General features: G+C 48.6%; 1 protein-coding gene across 1 annotated transcript in view; it reads left to right on the top strand.

Moving 5' to 3' along the window:
- The window catches only part of CNGA3 (cyclic nucleotide gated channel alpha 3), a 63,910-nt gene that overhangs the window by 28,363 nt on the left and 10,952 nt on the right, over nucleotides 1–24,595 (top strand). Inside the window, 3 exon segments of the mRNA XM_021087243.1 lie at nucleotides 4,910–5,046; nucleotides 12,570–12,683; nucleotides 14,868–15,047. Coding sequence (XP_020942902.1) covers nucleotides 4,946–5,046; nucleotides 12,570–12,683; nucleotides 14,868–15,047 — 395 coding nt within the window. The 5' untranslated portion in view covers nucleotides 4,910–4,945.

The raw sequence follows: 24,595 nt of genomic DNA, 5'->3' as shown, positions 1-24,595 counted from the left end.
TAAAAAGAAGAGAAATGCACAGAAACTTTAGATTCAAAAAAAAATCAATGAAATGTATCAACCCGTCAGAACATATAGACCCTATTTGGATCCTGATTTTTTTAAATTATTTTAAAGATAACCATTATGACATTTATGAAACAGTTGGTGGGGGGGATCTTATGATTTATCTTAAACTAAACTTTTCCTTTCATTTGCATTTTGCTCTCTCCTACCCAATGTCATTCTCCTAGATAAAGGTCATAGAAAAAAAATGAAAAAATAAAAGGAATTAGATCAATTGTAACCCTTGAGGGGCCTGGTTGAGACTGCACAGGGCCCACTTACCATGTCTAGTAACTAAAAAACAGAAAAAAAACAATCTCAGCTGAGCTAATCCCCTCTTCCCAAGAAACAAACAAACAAAACACACACACACACAAAACAGAACTTTAAGCCAGGGCAGGTCAGCAGGCAGGGTTTTCTGGGGAGTGGTTCCAAGGAAGAAAAAGCATTTGGGGAGTTCCTGTCATGGCTCAGCTAGCTAAGAGCCCAGTTAGCATCCTTGAGGATATGGGTTTGATCCCTGGCCTTGCTCAGTAGGTTAAGGATCCGGCATTGCTGTGAGCTATGGTGTAGGTCAAAGACGTGACTTGGATCTGACATTGCTGTGGCTGTGATGCAGGCTGGCAGCTGTAGCTCCAATTGGACCCCTAGCATGGGAATTTCCATATGCTGCAGGTGTAGCCCTAAAAAGAAAAAAAAAAATCAAGAAAAGGGGTTTTGGCAAAGAAAACAAGGGCAGAAGGGAAAACCACCCCCAATGTATACTGTCAAACTGATCAGCACTCTGGGCAACTGGTTTGATTTTTCTAGGACTTTTCCTAACATACCTTTGAATTATCTTCCTGAGGGAAGTATTTACCCATGGTTCCAGGTTCTGTTAGTCAAGGGCTACCCAATGGGGGTTAGTCCTCAAGCACTTCTGTGTTTGCACATGAGTCAAAATGGCTGCCATGGTCCTAGTAGGTGTTCCCTGGGGGATGGGAAGCCCCAGGGAAGAAGGTGACGTCTTCTGGTTACCATAGCAACAGCTAGACTGACAGATGGGCAGGCAGGACGTGAGGCAGAGGGCTAAAGATGGCCATTACAGGGACCACGCTAGCACACTGCTAAACCACACATGCCCTGTCCTCCTAGCTTGACAAATCACTTTCACAGTGGCCTGGAGGCCAGGTGCAAATTGGGTCTTCCCAGCCCCTTTGAGTTCAGCCTCAGAACATGGGGGCCTGATGAAATTTGCTTTCTGTCCCCCATCCATGGCCTGCCTCCTTCTCTTCCTAGCCCTGGGTACACCCCATGTCACAGGGGGCTTTTCACATGTGCGTGGGGATACTGTGTCCACACCTCCAAGGTCCATTCACTCATCCCTCACAAGCAGCTCCTCCTGCACCCCCCACCCCCACAATGACCTCGTGGGAAGATGGACCTGGGAAGAGGCCCAGGAAGGCTGTAGAGCTAGTCCACAGTCTCCTGGGTAGAGAATGGGGGGGGGGTTCTGGGCACCCAAATCATAGTCTAGAGCAGGGAGCAGAGTTCTGGGTGGTCACATGCCCTTGGTCTCATGAGCAATGGCTGGAACTGGGGTCCCCCTAACCCTTACCCCAACCCTAAGCATGCCCCAGGCTGGAAACCCTAGTGCTCAGGCCAAAGCCATGCCAGTTCTTTTCTTTTCTTTTCCACTTCCTTTTTTCTTTCTTTCTTTTTTTTTTTTTTTTTAATCTTTTTAGGATTGCACCCATGGCATAGGGAAGTTCCCAGGCTCAGGGTTGAATTGGAGCTACAGTTGCCAGCCTACACCACAACCACAGCAAAGCGGGATCGAGCCCTATACCACAGCTCATGGCAATGCCAGATCCTTAACCCACTGAGCAAGGCCAGGAGTTGAACCTGCGTCCTCATGGATACTAGTCGGGTTCATTACTGCTGAGCCATGACAAGAACTCCATGCCAGTTCTTTTCTACCCACTGACTTCACATGATCAGGCTCTGGAGTCACACAGATCTCTGTCAACCCTGGTTCAGGATGCAAAGCCATACCGGGGACTGCTCACTGTTCAAATTTCTTCACTGAAAGAAGAAGGGAAGGGGAGGCCATTGTGAGGATTAAAGGAGGCAATATTATGCAAGCACCCACTCTGTGCCTTGTGTATCAGAGCCTCCACAATGACAGGTCTATGATAGGGCCAGAAATGCTGCCTCCATCTGGTGGCACCTGGGGCCAGAGTTTGTGCCCAGGGTGGAGGGGACAGCTGAGGAGGCTGAGGGAAGCAGCACAGACCGGAGGCAATGAACTTTTTCTCTGTTCGATACAAAGAAGAGTAATTTGAGGGATTTTCAATCGAGTGCCAAAACGTCTTTCAAACTTGGTCTTGATCCCACCAGACTGTAAGGTCCTTGAGGACAAAGCTTCATATTATTTGGTGATAAAACCCTAGCTCTTAGCATAGTGCCTGGCACACAGTAAGTGCTCAGTAAAAATGCACTGGTTGGATGATTTCAAATTGGGGTATTTCTTTTGATGGGAGACTCTTATTTCATATATTTACTTCAAAGATTCCACAGACATCTCAAACTGGAACCATTCTCTTCCTTGGACCTGCTCCTCCTCCAGTTCCCAACCCAGTCCAGCTTCATGGCAGCATGACTCCCTCTTCCTCGCCCCTTATACTTGACCTCTCACCATGTCCTGTGGGTCCACCCATTTGCTAGTTTTTGAATTATTTCATTTCCCACCACAAACCTAGTTCAGGCAACTGTTCTCTCTCCCCTGAGATCCTGCAGCATTTGGGGGCTCACATCACACCTTCTTGTGTTCCTTGAATATATCCACCCCAATGTAGCCCAAGTGGCCTTTACACATCTAACCACATCCCTGCTGGGCTCAGAGTAGAGCCCAAACCCCTTGACACCACCTGCAGGACCCTCTGGTATCCATCATCTGTCCCACTAGACTTTAGATACTTGAGAACAGACCTTGTCTAATGTTTCTTTTGTATCTCCTGTGGTCAGCCAGAAACTTCCTAACTTACATAAAGAATACAGGTTTTAAAAAGCAAAATGATTTTTTACCTATTGAGAAAATTATAAAATTTAAAATGGTAGACTTAGAAGTTCCCATTGTGTCACAGCGGAAAGGAATCCAACTAGTATCCATGAGGATTCAGATTCAATCCCTGGCCCCCCTCAGTGCGTCAGGGATCCAGAATTAACGTGAGCTGTGGTGTGGGTCACAGACATGGCTTGGATCCCGTGTGGCTGTGGCTGTGGCCGTGGCACAGGCTGGCAGCTGCAGCTCCAATTCGACCCCTAGCCTGGAAACTTCCATATGCCGTGGGTGCAGCCTTAAAAGGAAAAATAGAATAGAATAGATAGAAAAAAAATAGAATAGAATAGGTAGAAAAAAATAAAATAAATCTTAAACTATCAGACATCGGAGATGAACAGGGACCATCTGAGCCATAGCTGCCCCTCCCTGAGTAACTCATTTTGAGCAGGGACCGGATCCATGTTGGGTATTTGATGCAGTGCTCTGAGCTCTTTGCATCGACCTTCCTTTAATATGAAATTAATTTAGTCCTGGAATGAGTCACTGGGCTATTTTTGGAAATTGCCATCTTTCTCTGGAGTGGTCTCTACTGACTTCTCACACACTTAAGCCAGCTCAAGGGAACCTGTGCGCATTTGTTTCAGAGAAACTGTCCTCAGACTTCATCTTCCTCCTGGAAGGTTTTGGTCAGAACTCATACAACTGGCCTGTCTTTGCCTCCATCACACCAGCCGGCACTCACATAAGCTCTCTTTTCCTATCAATCAGAGGAACACCTTCCAAAGTTTGCCAAAGGGACAGTACTCAGGGTCAGATTTCTAACACCAGAATCATGCCATCAGCAGGGTTTTTTTTAAATCTATTTCTTTGCCATCACTGAGTTTCAATTCAGCCAGCTTTAAATGGAGAAAATCTTTGTAAATATCTGCTAAGTTTATTGTGAGGATTAAATTAGATGAAATGTGTATTGGGATTAACATGTTATAAAGTTTTTATAAATGTCAAGTATTTAGGCTTTTTATGCTATTTAAAAAAGTTTTATTGAAGTATAGCTGACTTACAAGTTTGTGATAATTTCTATAAAACAAAGAGATTCAGTTGTACATATATGTTCTCTTTATGCTTTGTTTGCAAACAAGATTTGAGGGAGCTACTAAAACATGTGCTAACTTAAAAGCTAAGAATAAAGTGCATAAGAGACTAGAGTCAAGAGGGACATTGCATCATCAAAGAGAATCATGAGGGTTTTAGGTTTTTTTTTTTTTTTTTTTTTTTTTGGCTTTTTAGGGCCACACCCGCTGCATATAGAAGTTCCCAGGCTAGGGGTCCATCAGAGCTACAGCTGCCGGCCTACTCCACAGCCATAGCAATACAGGATTTGAGCCGTGTCTGCAACCTACACCCCAGCTCACAGCAATGCTGGATCCTTAACCCACTGAGCGAGGTCAAGGATTGAACCTGCATCCTCATGGATACTAGTCAGATTCATTTCCACTGCGCCACAACGGGAACTCTGGGTTTAGCTTTCTTACATCCACTTGGTCACTCATTTGGTCATTTGCTGGTTCAGCACACAGCTTCGAGCAGATTTGGCCAGCAGCATATACAAAGGAGGGAAAGGCCTTGTCTGTGCTTCAGGCTGAGAAGAAGGGCCCAGAGGGATCCAATTAAAACACAGTGTGCAGGAACCATGGGAGGAAACGGAGGAGGGCACGTGTACCAGGACTTGCCTGGGGGAGTCGGGCCCCCCACCCCATACGCATTGGGTCTGCAGCCACTTCCTGGTCCTGATGACACATCTGCTTGGTATTCATGTTTCAGCAACCACCTTCGGGCTGCATGTGACAAAGCGAGAGCATGGCGAAGATTAGCACCCAATACTCCCACCCCACCAGGACCCACCTCGCGGTAAGGACCACGGACAGAGATCTCGATCACATTGAAAATGGCCTCAGCAGGTATGAAAGGCTCTTAATTTCATGTCTAGAATGGGTTATTCCCATAGCTCCTCTAGACGACGGGGGAAAGAACTCCTTAGCCTGTGGACAGGCACAGGCTGGAGTGTGGGGGCTGTTCACAGCACTCCTCACTCCATATTTCATGTCCCTGACTCCTCATAACCCACACGGAAGTAGCTTTTATTCTCATTTTGTTTTACTTTATTGTATTTTTTGCTTTTTAGGGCCACACCCGTGGCACATGAAGTTTTCAGGCTAGGGGTTGAATCGGACCTGCAGCTGCCAGCCATGGCCACAGCCATAGCAACGCCAGATCCAAGCCACATCTGCGACCTACACCACAGCTCACGGCAACGCCAGATCCTTAACCCACTGAGCAAGGCCAGGGACTGAACCCACATCCTCATGGGTACTAGTTGGGTTCACTATTGCTGAGCCATAATGGGAACTCCTTTTATTCTCACTTTAGAGATCTGGGGAAAAGAGGCTCCAAAAGCTATATAGCTTCTGGAAGGCAAGAAAATGAAGATTCAAATGCAGCAAATTAGATTCTACTGTAAAAACATTCCCAAACTCTCACACTTTCCCACATACATATCAAATATTTACTGGCTCTGTCTGTGCACTAACCACTGTCCTGGGCACTGGGGACAGAGTCCAAATCAGATGTACTGTCCCTCATTTTCAGGGGATGGCCAGGATTCCTGCCAGGTTCATGGACCTTTGGGGAGCTAGCCGTGACTTGCCAGCACAGCCATTAGCCCCATCAATTATGCCCCAACACAGGCAGCCGCATCGAAATCTGGGGCCCTGGGTTCTACATTGAGCCCTGTTTCCTAATTAACCAGTAGACCTGGGAAAACTCACTAGCCCTTCCATGCCTCCATTTCTTCAGCTGCAAAATGGAGCAGCATTCCGAGTTCCCATCGTGGCGCAGCAGAAATGAATCCGACTAGGAACCATGAGGTTGCGGGTTCGATCCCTGGTCTCACTCAGTGGGTTAAGGATCCAGCATTGCTGTGAGCTGTGCTGTAGGTCGAAGACTCAGCTCCGATCTGGTGTTGCTGTGGCTCTGGCGTAGGCCAGCTGCTGCAGCTCCGATTAGACCCCTAGCTGTGGAACCTCCACGTGCCACGTGTGCAGCCCTAAAAAGACAAAAAAAAAATGGAGCAGCATTCTTTTCCAAGTTGCTGGCATAATAGTGAGGAAATGGGAGTGAACCTATTAGGGGAAATGCACTAAATTTTTCTTTTTTTTTGCTTTTTAGGACCACATCTGAGGCATATGGAGGTTCCCAGGCTAAGGGTTGAATTGGAGATAGAGCTGCCGACCTACATCACAGCTATGACAACTTGAGATCCAAGCCGTGTCTGGGACCTACACCACAACTCACGGCAACGCTGGATCCTTAACCCAATGAGTGAGGCCAGGGATCAAACCCGCATCCTCATGGATCCTAGTCGTGTTCGTTAACCGCTGAGCCACAAAGGGAAACCCCGCACTTACATTTTTATGTTTCTCAAATTCTCAGTGAGTTGATTGAATTGAAGGGAAAGAAACTTTATTCCCAATATTCACCTCATTGTCACCCCACACATATGATACTGTAAATTCCTCCCTCCCATGAAAACTGCATATTATCTGATGGCCAAAAATACAGTGGCAGGGAGTTCCTGTTGTGGCTCAGTAGAACCCAACATGGTGTCTGTGAGGATGTGGGTTTGGTCCCTGGCCTCGTTCAGTGGGTTAAGGATCCAGCATTGCCATGAGCTGTGGTCTAGGCTGGCAGCTGCAGCTCTGATTTAACCCCTGGCCCGGGAACTTTGATATGCACTGGTGTAGACCTAAAAAGCAAAAAAGAGAAAAGAAAAAGAAAACTGGCTCTGATAATCTGCTCACCAGCTCCAAGCTTCAGGTTCCTCATCTGCCAAACATACTAGTCCTGACCTCAGAGGGCAGTAGTGAGGTCAGAGCAGGTAAAGCTCTTGGCACAGCCCCTGGTAGGCAGTAGGTCGAAGATGTGGCTGGGATCCGGCATTGCTGTGGCTGAGGTGCAGGCCGGCAGCTGCAGCTCCAATTCACCCTAGCGTGGGAACATCCACATGCCACAGGTGCAGCCCTGAAGAGCAAAAAAAAAAAAAAAAAAACCCAGAAAATAAACAAAACAAAACTGGTTGACAGATTAGTACATAATCCCATGGAAAAATGCTTCCTTCATGAGAGAAATGTGCTTTATCTCATGCAGCCAGGAGTGAGTAACAGATAGAAGTTTCCAGAATGGTTCCTTAGCATCACCACGAATTGAGTTCAGACTGGAGGTGGAGCAGCCTTTGGCCCCGAGGTTGGGTCCAGGCCTCTCCCCTGTGTCCCAGAGCAACCCAACATCTGTCTTCTCACAGACTGGTTCTCCCTGTAAGATTTCTTTAAGCAAAGGGCTCTGGCACATACAACATAATATTTTTAAAGTTTCAGATTGCTATCTGGGGGGAGGAAATGGTGTTTGCACAAATCTTTGCCTAGATAGTCCACTCCTTTTAGAAAGCTTTTGGGAGAAATAATTGTGAATGTGCATCTTCAAATATTAACCACTCTTTATCCTCAGTGATATCCAGCGTTGTACTGGTTACCTGCGTGTGGGTGTGGTCCTTTGCTGGGAGCCCCACAGAAGGAAGATGCCCCCCGTCCCCGATACATCTTTGCTCCCAGGTCTTTCACTAAATTAGAGACCCAGGTTTCTGTTTCTCTTTTTCAATTACTGGGCTTGGAGTTCCCATCGTGGCACAGTGGAAACGAATCGAACTAGGAACCATGAGGTTGCGGGTTCGATCCCTGGCCTCCCTCAGTGGATTAAGATCTGGCATTGCTGTGGCTGTGGCATAGGCCAGCAGCTACAGCTCCCATTAGACCCCTATCCTGGGAACCTCCATATGCCTCAGGTGTGGCCCTAAAATAGCAAAAAATAAAATAAAATAAATAAATAATTGGGCTCATTTTCCTAGCGAAGAGTCATAAGGAAGGGTGAAAATTTTTTCATTTGAACCCAAAAAATTTAAGTTTACCCCTTGAAAGTAGCAGAAATCAAAATGTCTTGAGTTTTGCTGTTTCTATTTCGCTCTGATCTGTTGACTCAGGTATCTAAGAGCGGTCTGGCACATTTTTGCAGATGAGGCAGTAGAGAAAGAGCTCAGAATCTGCTACATAAAATTGCCGTCAGGATTTGAGGGTACCCCAAACCCCAGATCAATCTCCTGGTGTAGCTATTTTAGGTGAGCTTCTGGGCATAGGGGTTGGAGTCCTACCAAAGAGGAGACTTTTTCATGCTGCTCCCTGAGCAGAGCCCAAAGCAATTATCACAAAAGAAAACCATTTTCAACCTGCTTCCCACAGGCCAAAGACAAAAATGCAGTGACTTCAGTTCCCTGGTCACAGGTGGCCTGGGCAGTACCTGCCTGTCACTCCAGTTCCTCAGGGCTTGGGAGGAGGAAAAGAAAAATAAGGTATCAAGAGTTTCTGTTGTGGCTCAGCAGAAATGAACCTGAATAGTATCCACGAGGATGTGGGTTTGAACCCTGGCCTTGCTCGGTGGGTTGAGGATCCGGCATTGGCGTGAGCTGTGGTGTAGCTCGCAGATGTGGCTGGGATCCCGTGTTGCTGTGTCTGTGGTGTAGGCTGGAGGCTACAGCTCTCATTTGACCCCTAGCCTGGGAAATTCCATATGCCAAGGGTGCAGCCTGAAAAAAGAAAAAAAAAAGGAAAAAAAAAGAAAAAAAAAGAAAAAAGAAAAGAAACAAGTGGTGGGAGATGCGTGAAGAAAAGCCCTTGAACTTACCTTATCTTAAGACTCTTCCTCTTCTTCCTGGCTACATGTGCCTTTCTGGACTTGGGTGTTTGAACAATACTTTAATCAGGGTGAAGTCACCAATTTTTCCTTTATTTCCTTTTTTTTTTGAAGGCCAGGAAACTTAAACTCAGGGAGGGTCAGTGAGCAGCCCAGAGCACACTGAGCTAATAGGTGCTAGGGAAGGGATTCGAATCCAGGCCTCCCCTTTGCGCGGGTATCAGAAGTGGAGGCTGCCTGCAGCAGCGCTCACTGCTGCCAGCTGCAGGCCTTCTTTGAAACCCTGGGTAAATCATGCCCCCTGCAAGCCACCTACCACAAGCCCTGATGCCATGGGCCCTGATTCCTTGGCCGCTGATGCAAATAAATCTGGTCTCAGGATGTGCCCTCACATAATTAACAGAAACCAGATTCAGCAGTGGTGCTGGGCCGACTGCTTGGTGCCTGGAGCTCCCTGAGGAGCCACTGGTGGGGACAGAACACCTGCATCCTGGAACTGCCTCCAGAGCTGCCAGGCACACATGTGACAGAGCAACAGGCCAGCTGTCAGTCACCACCTCCCACTTCCACTCCCCACCCCCACGCCAGCCAGCTGCGTGGATCCCGGGGCTGGAGGGATGGACTCCCTCATTCCCCTTGGCCTCCTCCTGTCATTTACCTGGGTGCCTTGTACCAGGCATCCCACCTTTGTAGTAGGCAGGATATTAGAAGGGCAGGGGGACTGTGCCCTCCTAAATGCAGCAGGGCCTCTGATATGGTCTCTAATCTGGATGAATAACAAGAGTTCCCATCATGGTGCAGTGGAAAAGAATCCGACTAGGAACCATGAGGTTGCGGGTTCAATCCCTGGCCTTGCTCATTGGGTTAAGGATCTGGCATTGCCGTGAGCTGTGGTATAGGTCGCAGACATGGCTCAGATCCTGCATTGCTATGGCTGTAGTATAGGCTGGCAGCTGTAGCTGTGATTGGATCCCTAGCCTGGGAACCTCCATATGCTGTGGGTGCAGCCCTAAAAAGCAAAAAAAAAAATCTGGATGAATAAGGATGAAGTGTGAGTGGTCTCTTATGGGTCTAGAGGAAGAATTCAATTAGATGGTTTGGAAATAAAAAGCCACATCTTCCCCCCTCCAAAAAAAGGGACCTCCTGTTGTGGCTCTGCAGATTACCAACACAATGTGAGGACACAGGTTCAATCCCTGGCCTTGCTCAGTGGGTTAAGGATCCAGCATTGCTGTGAGCTGTGGTATAGGTCACAGATTCTGCTTGGATCCCATGTTGCTGTAGCTGTGGTGTAGGCCAGCAGATAGAGCTCTGATTTGACCCCTAACCTGGGAACCCCCATATGCCGTGGGTGCGGCCCTAAAAAGCAAACAAAACAAAACAGAACATACCCACAGAGTGCAGCCAGGGCAATGAGAGCCATGGATATCTCTTGTAGAATGTCACAGGTCTCAGTCCCCAGCCATGTTCTATTCAACTTTGCTTTAATTAGTGCCGTATATGAAAATACAGAAGGCGGATTTATGGAGTGGGTTAGAGCAGGCTTTAAAATGCAATGGAAAAGCATTCAAATCTTGGCTTAGCCACTTGGCTGTGTGACCTTGGAAAAGTTACTTAACCTCTCTGAATCTCAGTGCCCTCTCTTATAGGGTTGTGATGCAGATTAAATGATAAAATGTACACAGCTGGCATACAGTAAGCAATCAAATGGTGTATAGCTTGTGCATCTATGATTGAGACAGACCCTGCATACCAAGTGTCCCAAAACATCAAGTGACTCAGATAAATACAAGGGTCCAACATTTTCTTCCAACAAATCAGTTGTACGTGCATAAGATTGGGCCTCTGGCTTAGCAGCAGTGCGTGTTATAAGACTTTGGGTTTGGGATAATGGGAGTTGGTAACAGGTTCACTGAGAGCAGGGATTGGGCTCCAGCAACAGTATGGTGGCCTCTGTTCCCAGTCAGACAAGAATACAAAAACCGGAGTTCCCCTTGTGGCTTAGTGGGTTAAGGACCTGATGTAGTCTCCGTGAGGATGTGGGTTCCATCCCTGGTGTCGCTCAGTGGGTTAAGGATCTGGCATTGCCACCAGCTGCAGTGGAGGTCCTAGATGCAGCTCGGATCTGGCATTGCTGTGGCTATGGCATAGGCTGCAGCTGCAGCTCTTATTCGACCCCTAGCCTGGGAATTTCCATATGCCCCAAGTGCAGCCCTAAAAAGGGAAAAAGAAAGAAAACAGAAACCTGCTGACTGGAGAATGACCATGACGAGGAAGAAACTTGAACCTGATGAGGAAAGATGACGATGAGAGGCAGCACAGGTGTGAGAGCTGTCGCACCATGGAAGGTTCTCATTTAGAAGGTGAGATTGCCTGGCTCTGAGTGGTTCCAACAGAAAAAAAAAAAAAAATTATCCTGGATATGAGGACACTAACGGGGAGAAGCTTCTGGCTGTCAGAGCTGTGCAGAAATGGCTTGGTAGTGAGCTCCCCACTGCTGGAGATGGCTGGGATGTTGCAGAAAGGAGGAGGCAGCCGCTGGGATGTGGGATTCTGACATCTAATCACACACTGGGGAGGGAGAGAGCCTTGACCCTGACATAATTCTTGCTTACTTCCTCGACTGTGTTGCCACCTTGTTAAGAAGGCTGATTAGGTCAGAATGGATCACGTGATAGAATTAATTTGTCCTGCCTGGGCTCTTCAAGACTTGCAGAATGAACTGCAAATCCCTAGAGGCCAATGCCTGGGTGGCTTTTAATCTGGCTGATCAAACATCAGTCCTAGGCAGTTTTAAAAGAAAGGGCAAGAAAGGAAAATATGCCCTAGCACAGTGGTCTTATTCCAGGAAACTCAACAAATACCAGGCTCTGTTGCTGCTCAACTGAGCAGTGGGACCCTGTCTTATATGTGCTCCTGCTTCCTGCCCTGAAGCACAGGTGAGGTCCCTGCCCCAGGTACTCTGCATTGCAGGGGACAGAGGTTAGGGCTTAGCAAAAGGGCATGGCAGAAGTAGACTTTCATTTGAAAGCACTAAACAGGACTTCTCTTGTGGCCTGGCAGTTAAGGATCCAACATTGTCACTGCTGTGACATGGTTCCATCCCTAGCCCAGGAAATTCACATGCCCTGGGCACAGCCAAAAGAAAGAAAGAAAGAAAGCACTAGACAAATTCACATGAAGGACTAGGCCAATTCCATGCAATATTCCAGGACCTTCCTCTTTAACCAGTGGGTTCCTCCAGCACCCCCACACTGGGACAGAGGGCTAGGGAAGGCCTTTTGATGAGGGTGGCATTCAATCCGGCCTTAGAAGATAGGATTTCAGTAGGCAGAGATGTGTTGGAAACAGAATCCTTGTATGGAAATAGCTGTTCTGGTTTCAGATGTGGGCAGGGGACCTCCCCCTACCTCAGTGTGGGGGAGGGGCTCTAATAAGGACCATTTCCTGCCATTCGACCTAGGCCATGGGTCAGGCTTGCCATGAGGGAGAGGCCATGTTTATCCTAAAAGTCGGTATTTGCTGGATCCCCCTGGGGTACGACTCAAGTGGAGAGGCCTGGGGTGAGGATCTGGGACGGCACTATCTTCTTTAAGCAGGACATCTGCCTGACTCAGTCTCCAGTGAAATCAGGAGGTGGATGCACTTGAAATCAATTTCACTTGCTTCACATTTGATTCCCCAGGACCCACTCGCCAGGCGAGGAGATATCCACAGAACTTCAGGAAGATATCGCCATGGAGACCAGAGGACTGGCTGAGTCCAGGCGAAGCTCCTTCACCAGTCAGAGGCCAGCCAGGTAAGTGACCATCTCAGCCCTGAGCTTGGGGAAGGGGAGACGGAGGAAGAGAGAAGGTAGATAAGTGTCAGGAAGCTTTGGTGGCTCAGGTAGGGATGCAGATTTGGAGAAGAAAGGGGGAGGAAAAACGCAGCCAGAAATCTATCCATGAGGAATTTCTGGTGGGTCTGGTGTTCGGAGCTCAGCAAAGTCTAAACTGCCTTTATCTGCAATTGCTCTAGTAAAAAAATGATCATGAGGCACTTGCTCTATTCTGCAAGAATTCATACAAAAAAAAAAATCCAACCAAGAAAGTTTCAGAAAAGAATTCAGGAAAAAGACCAGCCAGCTGTGGGAGACAGTTGGGTGGAACACGGCACCAGGTAGATGGCAGTCATGGGTCTCTCTGAAACAGCCTCTGGCAGGTCCTCACTTGTTGGTGTCTAGACTTCATAGCCCACGTCCCTGCAAAAGCATTTGAAAGATTAACTAGGCTCTGAGCCCCTACCCTCTTCTGACATCTGTCCTCTGGCTTCAATAGCTATGCCACCTGGAGGAAGTCACTCACCTTTCAGGTCTCTTCTAAAGATGCGTCTTGCAATGCAAGGGTGGCAGGGGAGCCTGCTGATGACTCACGATGGGCACTCAGCAAATGCTGGGCTCCATTATTTCCTTTCACTGACATTGTTACCAAAGCCACAGTTACATACACATATGGGTTCAACAGTTTCGGCTTAAGATTATTGCAAAAAATTACTTTATCTAGTTGTGCTTCAGGCTGTTCATTGGGGAGGATGAGTTATTTCACTAGCCCCTGGTGGCTGGGCACAGAAGTGATTTCCAGAGTTTCTGCCAGACTAATAAAGTACCGTCTTAAGTCCTGTTGATGGTAAGGAATGCTTGAAGCCAGCCCCCACTGAAGGGGTCAGGCTGGGGCAGTGGCTGGGACAAGCTGCGATCCAGGCCCCCTTGTGGAAATGGAGCCGGTCAGGCTGGTGAAGGGAGCTGGAGGCGGCCACCCCCTCTCTCAGCACTTCATCATCTCTGTGCTCTTTCTTGCCGGCCTCCTCCGTTTCTGCTCTCTGCTCGCACCTCAGCAGGCACAGGCTGAAAATGGCCTTCGCCCTAGGATCCTGAGTTGAAACACCCAAGCCCATCTTGGGGTGGCTTTTAGTTCAGAGGCTTACGTGACTTGCTGTGGGTCAACCATCCAACCCCAAGCCTGTTGGCAGAGGCTGGATCAGAGAGCATGACCTTGGGTCCACCCACTAGCAGGGAGAGGATGTGGGTGGGGGGGTCCGTGTCAGGAGCAGAGAGGTTGGACTGGACAGGCACCTGCATTCCTCTGCAGCAGCAGCTGTAAGCATGTCTATTTCCCTGTTCTCTGGCTGTTCCTTTGCTGTGATATAGTCACGGTCACAAGGCGTGATGGGGATCAAGGTTTGTGACAGTTTCTGACTCTGTGCCAGTTTGCTCAGAACTGGTTTTAGTGGGGACAGTGCAGTGATGGTCCCTGGAGATGCCAACTCAGGGGAACCAGATGCCAAGAAACAAGAGTAGAGTCTCTCTTCCTATGTCTGAGCCACTGCCCTGGCCAAGGTGAGGAGGCAGGAGGCAGGGCTGAGGGAGGGTTTCTCATAGAAAACTGGAGCTAAGATGATCTCTGGGGATGTGGACGCCCAGGCTCAGGTGCTTGGAGGGGTCTGGCTCCAGGAGAGATGTCAAGGACAAGTTGCCAAGGAACTCCTGCACAAGCCTGGGGAGAAAACACGAGTTTGTATAAGAAGTAGTTCCTATGACAAGGGTTGGGGAAAGAACCTAAGTTGTATCTGGGTGCTTGTGCCTTTACACCCTGCTCTGAATTTTACCAATGTTTACAAATTGTATTTTTTTTTTTTAACTGTCGCTAAGCTTAGCAGTCATAACAAAGAGCTCTGTGTGGGGCAAAAGGAAAGATGAGCAGAAAAGCTGGCTAATGCCCCAGTGAAAGGATCAGGCCTTTGATGGAGTCTAGCTGTTAAAGGGACAAAGCCATAATGAAGACAATGTCCCTTGTAGGGGAAGCGCTGTCCCAGGGGAGGGAAGAAAATGCTATGGCGAGTGATGGTGCAGACCTGAGGGGGGCTGGGGCCTGCCTCCTGCCGGCATCTCTGCCTCTGCCCCGCCCCTCCCCTCTGCCCTCCCTGCCTGTCTGTGCCCTACCAGGTTGTCACGCCTCATCATCTCGCTGCACGCCTGGGCAGCCAGGCACTTACACCGTGAGGATCAGAGGCCGGACTCCTTCCTGGAGAGTTTCCGTGGAGCTGAGCTCAAGGAGGTGTCCAGCCGAGACAGCCATGCCCCATCCAACATGGGCAGCCAGGAGCCGCCAGACAGAGGGAGAAGGTAAGGTTGGCAAGGCCACCTGCACTAGACAGGGCGGAAAGCATCTGTTGCTCTCTCCATCCAGCTTGGATTCAGCCCCTGGTAGCCTGGACCCCTGGTCCCCACAGCTGTTCCCTAAAGAGGGGTCTGTAGCAGGGGGGATCGTGCAAGGTCTGAGTCTCCGCCTGAGTGCAAGAGGCCCCAAGGGAGAGGAAACCCTTTAACTGGAGTCCCCACCTCATTTGACCAGTGACCTTGTTCTTCACGGAGCTCCCGCTAGCACCTCCTGGAACTGGTGCTCTTAGAACTGCACCTGGCAGAGTTCCCATTGTGGCCCAGCCGGTTAACCCAACTACTAACTCCGTAAGACACAGGTTCCATTCCTGGCCTCACTCAGTGGGTTAAGGATCCAGTGTTGCCACAATCTGCAGCATACTTTACAGATGTGGCTCAGGTCTCAAGTTGCTATGACTGTGGTGTAGGCCGGCAGCTGCAGCTCTGATTGGACCCCTAGCCTAGGAACTTCCACATGCTGCAGGTGCGGCCCTAAAAAAAAAAGAAGAATCACACCTGGGGACAATAGCCTCACCAGTCTCTCCATCAGAGGACCCTCATGTACACTGCACATGGACCCAGCTTGCTAAAAACCTGGGGCTTTTGTACCACAAGCCTCAGGGAGTGCCTAAGTGATGCCCACAGCTTTATGGGTGGGCTACATACCTCCATGTTCTGGGAAGAAAGCCCAAAGGTGGGCAAGCATTTTCAAGGGGAACCATCCCTGTCCCAGGTTAGGCTGAGAACCATAGCAGGTGGGAGCAGGGTGGGGGTGGGGAGAGTGTTGGCTGTTCAGTAGGAGGAGAGGCTGCACAGTAAGGGCGCTGACAACTTGCCTGGCCCACTACCCTGTTGGGAGCTTGTGGCTGGTACCATGTGAGAGCAGGGGGGACATGTCAAGAAATCTTCAGGGGCTGGACCCATGACACCTGCCCCCCCACCATGGGGCTGCTGCGTCCCCTCCCCCTCTTGCTCTGGAGAAGTTGCTCTGGCCTGTGGGCAGGAAGACCTCTGGGCCACCACAGGTTTAGCCTATTGTCCCTGAACAGCAGAGGGTTTCTTTAGGACCCGTGGGACAGGTAGGGGACAAGAAGTAACGTGTGCAGGGGAAGCCAACCTGCATGTCTCAGCCTCGCGGATGGGAGGACTCTTGCTCAGAACCCGGGGAATGGAACACGGGGGCTTGAAAAAGCTCTGCGGGCTGAATTCCCTAGGTAATTCAAGGATTTAGAAAATCTAAAGGTGAAAATAAGCATGCTTGTTGCAGAACAGATGGCCCCTATATAATTTGCTAGAGAAAATGCCATCTGTTTCTGTGTCAAAAAAACCAGGAGGACTCCAACGTGGGCGCCTCAGAGAGGCAGAGTGCCCCTGGCAAGAGAAGCCTCAGAGAAAAACGGGATGACTTCTGCATTTTATTTCTGTATTTATTGGGGGGAGTATTTTTATTATAGATTTTGCAATAGATTGCAAAATGTACAAATGTATTTAAGATAAAATATGAGTGTTCAGAGAAGTTTCTCGCTGGTGACCATATTAAGAGACTGCATTAGTCTTCTCCGCTGGGCCAGAAAGACAGGAAGAAAGGCAGATAAGGACAAAGGGAAGATAGAGAAGGGGGAAAGAGTGGGGGAGGAAAAGGTGTGCTAGCAAGCCAGCCGGGCTGGTTCAGAGGTTCACATCCTTTTGGTCAAGCAAAGACTTCCTTGGCTTAATTGATCAAACTGTCTTGTCCACGACTTTAGACAAATGGAGATGAGCATTCAATTCCGTCCATTTCCCTTTGTGACCAGATGATTGGAGGGTTGAACTCAGACCCCATCAGGGCTGGGCCCTGACTATACCACCATAGCCTGGTCCCTCACTGGGAGGTTCAGAGTGGGCAGGTGAATGCAACAGTGCAGGATGGGAGCTGATCCATCAGGGAGGCTTCCTGGAGGAGAAAGACTGAATTTTCAAGGCCAAGTCCCATCAGCAAAGCAAAGTGTATGCAGAGAGGGGTCTTAGTCCTTCTGTGGGTGTGGCCTTGGCAAGATTATGAGCGCAGGGGTGTGGCAAACCCGGGCCACCCCTTAGAGAGCTAAACTTCCCTCTGTAATCTCACAGTCATGATTTCCCAGGGGATTTTCAGACGCTCCAAACCCATCCTGCAACCCCAGCAATTAGAGCCACATCCTGGATGAGAGAGGGAGGCTGGGGCAGGGCGAGCAGAAATATTGAAAAGGCATTTGGCTGGATGTTTATCATCAAAGAAGAGGTGCCAGGAAAGCCAGGCTGGAGCTCACTGGCTTTGGCCTCTGAGGTCTTCTGTGCTGTGAATGGTTTGCAGTGACTGGAGGCAGGCTGCCCTCCAGCTCTGAGAGGTCACGCTGGCTTTCTTAAACCCTGTCAAAAACTCGGACTGGCATTTGAGCTCAGGGAGGTTGTGCCTTTTCCTAAAGTACAGCAGCAAGTGCTGCCTGATCCAGCTTTCAATAAACGAAGATGGATGCAAAACCAGCCCCCTGCCTTCTACCAGATCCTCACATATATCCGGGGCAGGAGGCCCTCAAGTTGTAAGATGAATGGGGGACAGGGGGAGGGGAAGGCTAGGCTGGAACCTGGGACAGCTCTGCCCAGGGTCTATTTTTGGCCCTGGGAAGTTGTGGAAGTGGCCCCTGGGATGGGATTTCCTGGGGAGGGGCTCTGTCCATTCCGGTCTTAACCTGGAGGAAATTAAGAGGTGTTTGAGGCCAAGGTGCTGCATTGGGATTCAGAGAGTTACTCCTCATGAAATCAGAAGCCTCCGTTTACCCAGGTTTTCATCCTCCTTCCCCTTCAAGGCTTTCAGCAGCACTAACTAGTCACCAATAAGGTTTGTCTCTGACAAGAGCAGCTCCCTCTGTTCCAGCTGCGTGAAGGGCCGGGGAGACAGGGGATGGGAGCCACATAAGAACCACGTGGGGGCAAGGGGTCCCCACTTGGAAATGAGCTCAGATCCCCAGCTGTGCTCTTTGCCTCCCCTGCCCTGCAGTGACTGGCCCCTGGCCAGGAATAACACCAATGCCTGCAACAACACAGAGAAGGAGTGAGTACTTCTGCACCCCAGCAGGGCCCCGCTTGCCCTCCTCCCCGCAGACCCCCCAGCTTTGCCTCCCCCTTAGGTACCCCCCGCTAGACTGTTGTAGAATCCCACTCCTTTCATTGGAAACCCAGCCCCCTGGACAAACCAGGAGGGGTGTGGTCTGTGTGACTTGGATCTCTGGGTCTCGGGTTGCTCTCTTCTGCAAAGCAGAGGGGTCGTTTTCAGGGCTCCACCCCCTGCTGCCGTAGGTCTGAAGGTGCCAAGCTGGAGCCCCTTGACTGAGCAGTGAATAACCTCCTCCATGATGAAACTACCCTTTCCAGCCTCGAGCTCCTCTGTGCCAGCGGAATGCCCTTGTCTTAAGGCCACTTTGGACCAATCTGGAGGGTGTAATGAGGGCAGTGGAAAGAGGAAATTTAAATATGTCCAGAGAAGGGCTCTTGAGACTGTGATCTCCTGTAATTACTCCTACCACCAATGCTGAGCTAGCAGAGCAGCTCGATGTGTGATTCTGGCCCATGCCACCCAGGAGCCCGAGCGGGGAGTGTGCGTGTATGTGCGTGTGATCACATGCGTGTGTGAGCACGTATGCGCGTGTGCCTTGTCCTCCAGCCTCCCTTTATGGAACGCCACGGGGGTAGGTAGGGGAGGGTGCCTCAGTGGGAGTTTAGGGGAAGACCATCCATATCAGCAAGAAATGCCATTTTCTTGGCTTCCAGTTGAAAGAGAAATATGCTGAGGCTTTTTCTTGTTATGACTCTTTGTTCTTCAGACAGAACTTGTTGTGTCTATGAACCTTGGCTGCATTTTGGGGTATTTTTGCTTTTTAAATTTTTTAAAATTATAGGTGATGTACAATGTGCTGTTGCTTTCTGGTGGATAGCATAGTGAGTCAGTTATATATTCTTTTTCATATTCTTTTCCATTATGGTTTAGTCACAGGAGATTGAATATAGTTCCCTGTGCTACACAGTAGGACCTTGTTGTTTATCTACCCAATACATACTAGTTTGCATCTGTTAATCCCACACTCCCAGTCCATCCCTGTCCCACCCTTCCCTCTTAGCTGCATTTGTTCACATGAATTTTTTTTGTTTTTGTTTTTTGTCTTTTGTCTTTTTGGGCCCACACCCGTGGCACATGGAGGTTCCCAGGTTAGGGGTCGAATTGGAACTGTTGCTGCCGGCCTACGCCACAGCCATAGCAATGCCAGATCCAAGCCACATCTGCAACCTACACCTCAGGTCACGGCAATGCCGGATCTTTAACCCACTGAGCAAAGCCAGGGATCTAACCCGCAATCTCATGGTTCCTAGTTGGATTCATTTCCGCTGTACCATGATGGGAACTCCCATTCACATGAATTTGGACATCAAATCCAGAAACCTAAATGCCAATAGTCAAGAAAAATGAAATGATTTAATCTGTGAAATGATAGCTACATCTGTGATACATGTTTGATTTAAAGGCAAAGCTGGCATTAAACACCTTAGAAACTGGTGTTGAGTCCTGGAGTCAGACAGACAAAGGGTCAGGGCCCCAGAAGTCATGGACAGAGGTTCTGTGGGTGGGTCTCCAGGCTTCTTTATCCCAGAGCTGGAATGTGGTCAGGGATGAGGTGGATGGCATGGGCTCCATCTGGCTCTTGAAAATCTTTTCAGATGGGCTCATATCCTGGGCCCAGCTGCAGTCAAGGGCTGAGGGACAAAATTGAGGACTGGGAGTTCCCCTGTGGCCCAATGGGTTAAGTATCTTGTGTTGCTGCATCTGGGGCGGGTCTCAGCTGGGGCTCGGATTCAATCCCTGGCCCAGGAACTTCCATATGCTGCAAGTGCCCCCCACACACACACAAAATTTGGGACTATCCCCAAAGGGGGCCACCTAGCACAAAGACAAAAAAGTATGGACACCCTCCCCCATTTCCCCACCACATTTCTAGCATTTTCACTCAGTCCTGTGGGACTCAAATAATTTCTTTCTCCCAATCAAACTCTCCCAGGCAAAACCAGCATCTGTTTCTCAGGTCTGTGTAGGTCCGCTGGGGCAGAGCTGGGTGGACTCCAGGACACAGCTGGATGGCGCAGGGTCATTGTTAGGCCTTCAGTATGTTGATAGCCAGAGGAAAGGCCAAGGCTTGTAGCCTGGGGACACAAATCCTGACCAAGGGTGGCAGAGCCTGGTCTAATTCAACTCCCAGCAGGGCCAAGTGTGCCTGATAAGCTTGTGGGCAGCGCCCTCTGCTGGTGTTTTGACATTAAGACTTAGTGGCAGAGCAGGAGATTCAAGAGAACAGAGGATGCTCTTATTCAACGATTCTTACTCAGTGTATTAATATGCTCATTGTCAACAACTTTGAAAACACAGAAAAGCACCCATGGGAATACACTCACAAAAAGAACACTTTATGTTAACAGTTGAACCCCACTGTTAGAGACAGTCCCTCCTCATGTGTTGGCAAATTTCCCTCCAAGTTTTCTCTAGGCATATATACTGGAAAGATAGATAGATAAGTGCAATGTATTTAATATACTTAATAGCACTTGTATTCCAGCTCAGCCGCCTTTGACCTTGGCAAACTACCTGACCTCTCTGTGTATAAGTTTCCCTGACTTGTAAAACAAGGATTATAATTGGTGTCTTGCTTACAGAGTTGTGTTAAGACTAACTGTTCTAATATGCATCAAGTGCTTACAGCAGTGCCTGGTACATAGTAAACAATCAGTAAATATTGACTAGCGTGGTAACCAGAATAATTTCATTCCCACAATGCCATCAAAGACGTTTTCATCCTAATCTCTGGAACCCATGAGGAGATTACCTTACAAGGCAGAGGAGACTTTGAAAATATGATTAAGTTGAAGGACATTCAGCTGGAGAGAGTAGCCTGGATTATCCAGGTGGGCCCAGCGTAGTCCCATGAGTTCTTAAAAGCAGAAGTGGGGAGTTCCTGTCATGTTCAGTGGTTAACAAATCCGACTAGGAACCATGAGGTTGTGGGTTCAATCCCTGGCCCTTGCTCAGTGGGTTAAGGATCCGGCATTGCTGTGAGCTGTGGTGTGGGTCGCAGACGCGGCTGGGATCCCATGTTGCTGTGACTGTGGTGTAGGCCGGAAGCAACAGCTCCGATTAGACCCCTAGCCTGGGAACCTCCATATGCTGTGGGAGCAGCCCTAGAAAAGGCAAAAAGACAAAAAAAAAAAAAAAAGAACTCACTGTCAGGAAAGCGTGCCTTTGGAAAAAAGATGAGTGTGCACATTAGCTAATAACTAGAAAGATAAAAAGTTCCAAATATTCAGTCACATAAAAGACCCTCTGAAGAAATGGAGGGTGGGATGCATGGCTCCCCTTAGCCATCTCAGCAGAAGCCAAAAATAGAGATTTCCAGAAATATCAGTGGATGATCCTCCTGGCCAGCTGAGTGGTCCTCTAGTATACATGATTCATGAAGTTCTGGAAGATTTTATACCAGCAGAAACACTGCCAGGTTGGACCTGAAAGACAAAAACAGTACAAATGAAGGAAGACTGTTGGACCCCTAAGTTCTATTTATGGGAAGCAGGCTGATAAAACTACTCAGCTACAAACCAACAGATGCTTCCTTTTAGGAAAAAGGAAGGATGACTTGGGCAGCCAAAGCCATGAACTTCAGGGCATCATTGTCCTGCCTTGAGGATAGTGCTGATTGCCGGCTGGATATCAACACTGCTTGGAACCAGTTACTCCTTTTGTCTTTCTATCTCCTCCCTTGTTTAACTAGAATATCTACATGTGTTATCCCACTTCTTCCCCTGCCTGGTGTTTTTGGAGCAGAAGATTTGCTTCTAGAGTTTCACAGGTTAGTGGGGACTCATGCCCTAGGATGATGCACCCCCAGAGTCCACCCGCATCTGATTTAGATGATGAGATTCGGGACTTCTGAGCTAATGAGACTCAGATGATAATTTGGGACTCTGCATCGATGCTGTAATGGAATGAGGCTGGGGGATCTTGGAATAGGGATGAGGTCTTTTTGCATAAGAGACGATGTCCATCATTGAGGACCAATGTCGACTGTAATACGTAGAATAATGGCTCCTGGTGGCAGCATCCATGTCCTAATCCCCACATCCTGTGACTATGTTACCTTACACTGCAAAAGGAACTTGGCCCATGTGATAAAGCTGAAGGACCTTGAGATGGGAGATTAGCCTGAATCATCAGGGTGGGCCCAATTCTAGTCACATGCGTCCTTAAAAATGGAGAACCTTTCCCAGCAGCAGAAAATCAGAGAGATGATGTCTTGAGGACTCAGCCTGCCATTGCTGGCTTTGAAGATGGGGAAAGGCCATCAGGAACCAAGGATGCAGCAGCCCCTAAAAGCTGGGAATGTCCTCAGCTTACAGCCAGCAAGAAATGAAGATATTGGCCCAATAATTTCAGAGAACTGAATTTTGCCAACCATCCAAATAAGCAGAAAACAGGAGTTCCCTCTGTGGTGCAATGGGATGGCAGCATCTCTGCAGCACCACCCAGAGCAGTGGGTTAAAGGATCCGGTGTTGTTGCAGCTACAGCGTAGGTCAGAACTGTGGTCCAGATCTGATCCCTGGCCTGGAACTCCATATGCCTCAGGGCAGCCAAAAAAGAAAAATCAAAAAGACACAAAAGAGCAGGGTACAGACTCTCCCCTAGCATCTTCAGGAAGGATCACAGCCCTGCCCATGCTTCAACTTGACGTCCCTGAGACCCCGCCAGACCTCTGACCTGCAGATCTGCAAGATAATACATTTGGGCCATTCGAAGCCATGAAATGTGTGGTAATTGGTTCTGGAAGCCATAGAAAATGAATACAGCTATTATAAAATATTTTGTAGTCTATTTTTTAAATTTAGCACAATATGAGGAACTTTATCCCATCACTGAATATTCTGCCACAACATCATTATAAGTGGCCTTGTAAGAGTTCCCTTCATGGCTCAGTGGTTAATGGACCCAACCAGGATCCATGAGGATGCGGATTTGATACCTGGCCTCAATCAGTGGGTTAAGGATCCGGCATTGCTGTGGCTGTGGTGTAGGCTGGCAGCTGTGGCTCTAATTGGACCCCTAGCCTGGGAACTTCCATATGCCATGGGTGCAGCCCTAAAAAAGCCAAAAAAAAAAAAAAAAAAAAAAAAGGCCTCGTAGAATTCCATGATTGTTGAAACTCCTCTGTCATGTGATGAGATTACTTACACTTTTGGACTATTAGAAATAATGATGGTAATTATTTTTCTGTATGTGTTTGCACACATCTCTGATTATTTCCTGATGAAATGCTGTGTAAAGTGTATTGATCCTTTTATGACCAATATTTAATTAGCAGACACTTATTTCTCAACCCTTCCTTCCTCCAGGACATAGAACAGGGGAACTGAAGGGCCTGAAGGTGATTGGGGACGGAAGGCTTGAGGTCTGCAGGGTCTTTTACCTTCTACCTTGTTTCTTAGCTGTTGCCTGCCTTGCAAAACTACCATAACTGTGAATAGGTGACCATTGTAACCAGGTCCAGCCCATAAAAGACATGCAATAAAGAGGAGGAAGCAGGAGTTCTCCTGTGGCTCGGTGGGTTAAGGATCTGGCGTAGACACTGCTGTGGCGTGGGTTCAGCCACAGCACATGCTGTGGGTGCAGCCAAAAAAAACAAGAAGAGGAAGCAGAGGAAAGATGTGTGTTGAGGTGACACCTGCCCTCGCAGGCCTTCCTGCAGATGCGGACAGAGGGCCGCGGTCCCACCCACAGCATCACATCCAGCAAAATCTAGAAGCATCTGTGTGGCTCATTTGCCTCAGATGACAAAAGGACTTGCCCCTATACCCGCACCTCTGCCTGATGGTGTCGCTTTCTTTCTGTCCCCCAGTCTTCTCACCAAGGGCCAAGTGTTCATTTCATTCCAGAACAATGGAAAGGCCGCAGAACAAAGAGCTTCCCATGTGACTCCCAAAACTGCCAGTGACTTTGCCACCCTAAAGGTGTGGATTGGGGTTTATTTTCCCATTTATTTGCCTCAAAACATTTCCAGTCTCAGAGTTCCCATTGTGGCTCAGCAGGTTGAGAACCTTACATAGTGTCTGTGAAGACACAGGTTTGATCCCTGGTCTTGTTCAGGGGGTCAAGGATCCGGCGTTGCGGTAAGCTGTGCTCAGGTTGCAGAGGCTGCTGAGATCTGGCGTGGCTGTGGCTGTGGCTGTGGTGTGGCTGTGGCTGTGGTGTGGCTGTGGCTGTGGTGTGGCTGCGACGTGGCCGTGGCATAGGCCAGCAGCTGTCTGTCTTAAGCTGCTTGAGACTTCCTAAGGGCTTATGAAAACAGGACAGAAATCGTGGCATATTAGCCTGAATCCCTGTGTACCTTTCAATGTATAATACAGATATTTTGGTGGAGGTGGTTTACTTCACTCTTCAGGAATAATAATAATATCATTATTATTATTAATG

Source organism: Sus scrofa, chromosome 3, assembly GCF_000003025.6.
Source record: "Sus scrofa isolate TJ Tabasco breed Duroc chromosome 3, Sscrofa11.1, whole genome shotgun sequence".
Taxonomy (NCBI): domain Eukaryota; kingdom Metazoa; phylum Chordata; class Mammalia; order Artiodactyla; family Suidae; genus Sus; species Sus scrofa.
The sequence above is the reverse complement of the archived record's forward strand: the minus strand, read 5'-3'. Positions and strand labels throughout refer to the sequence as shown.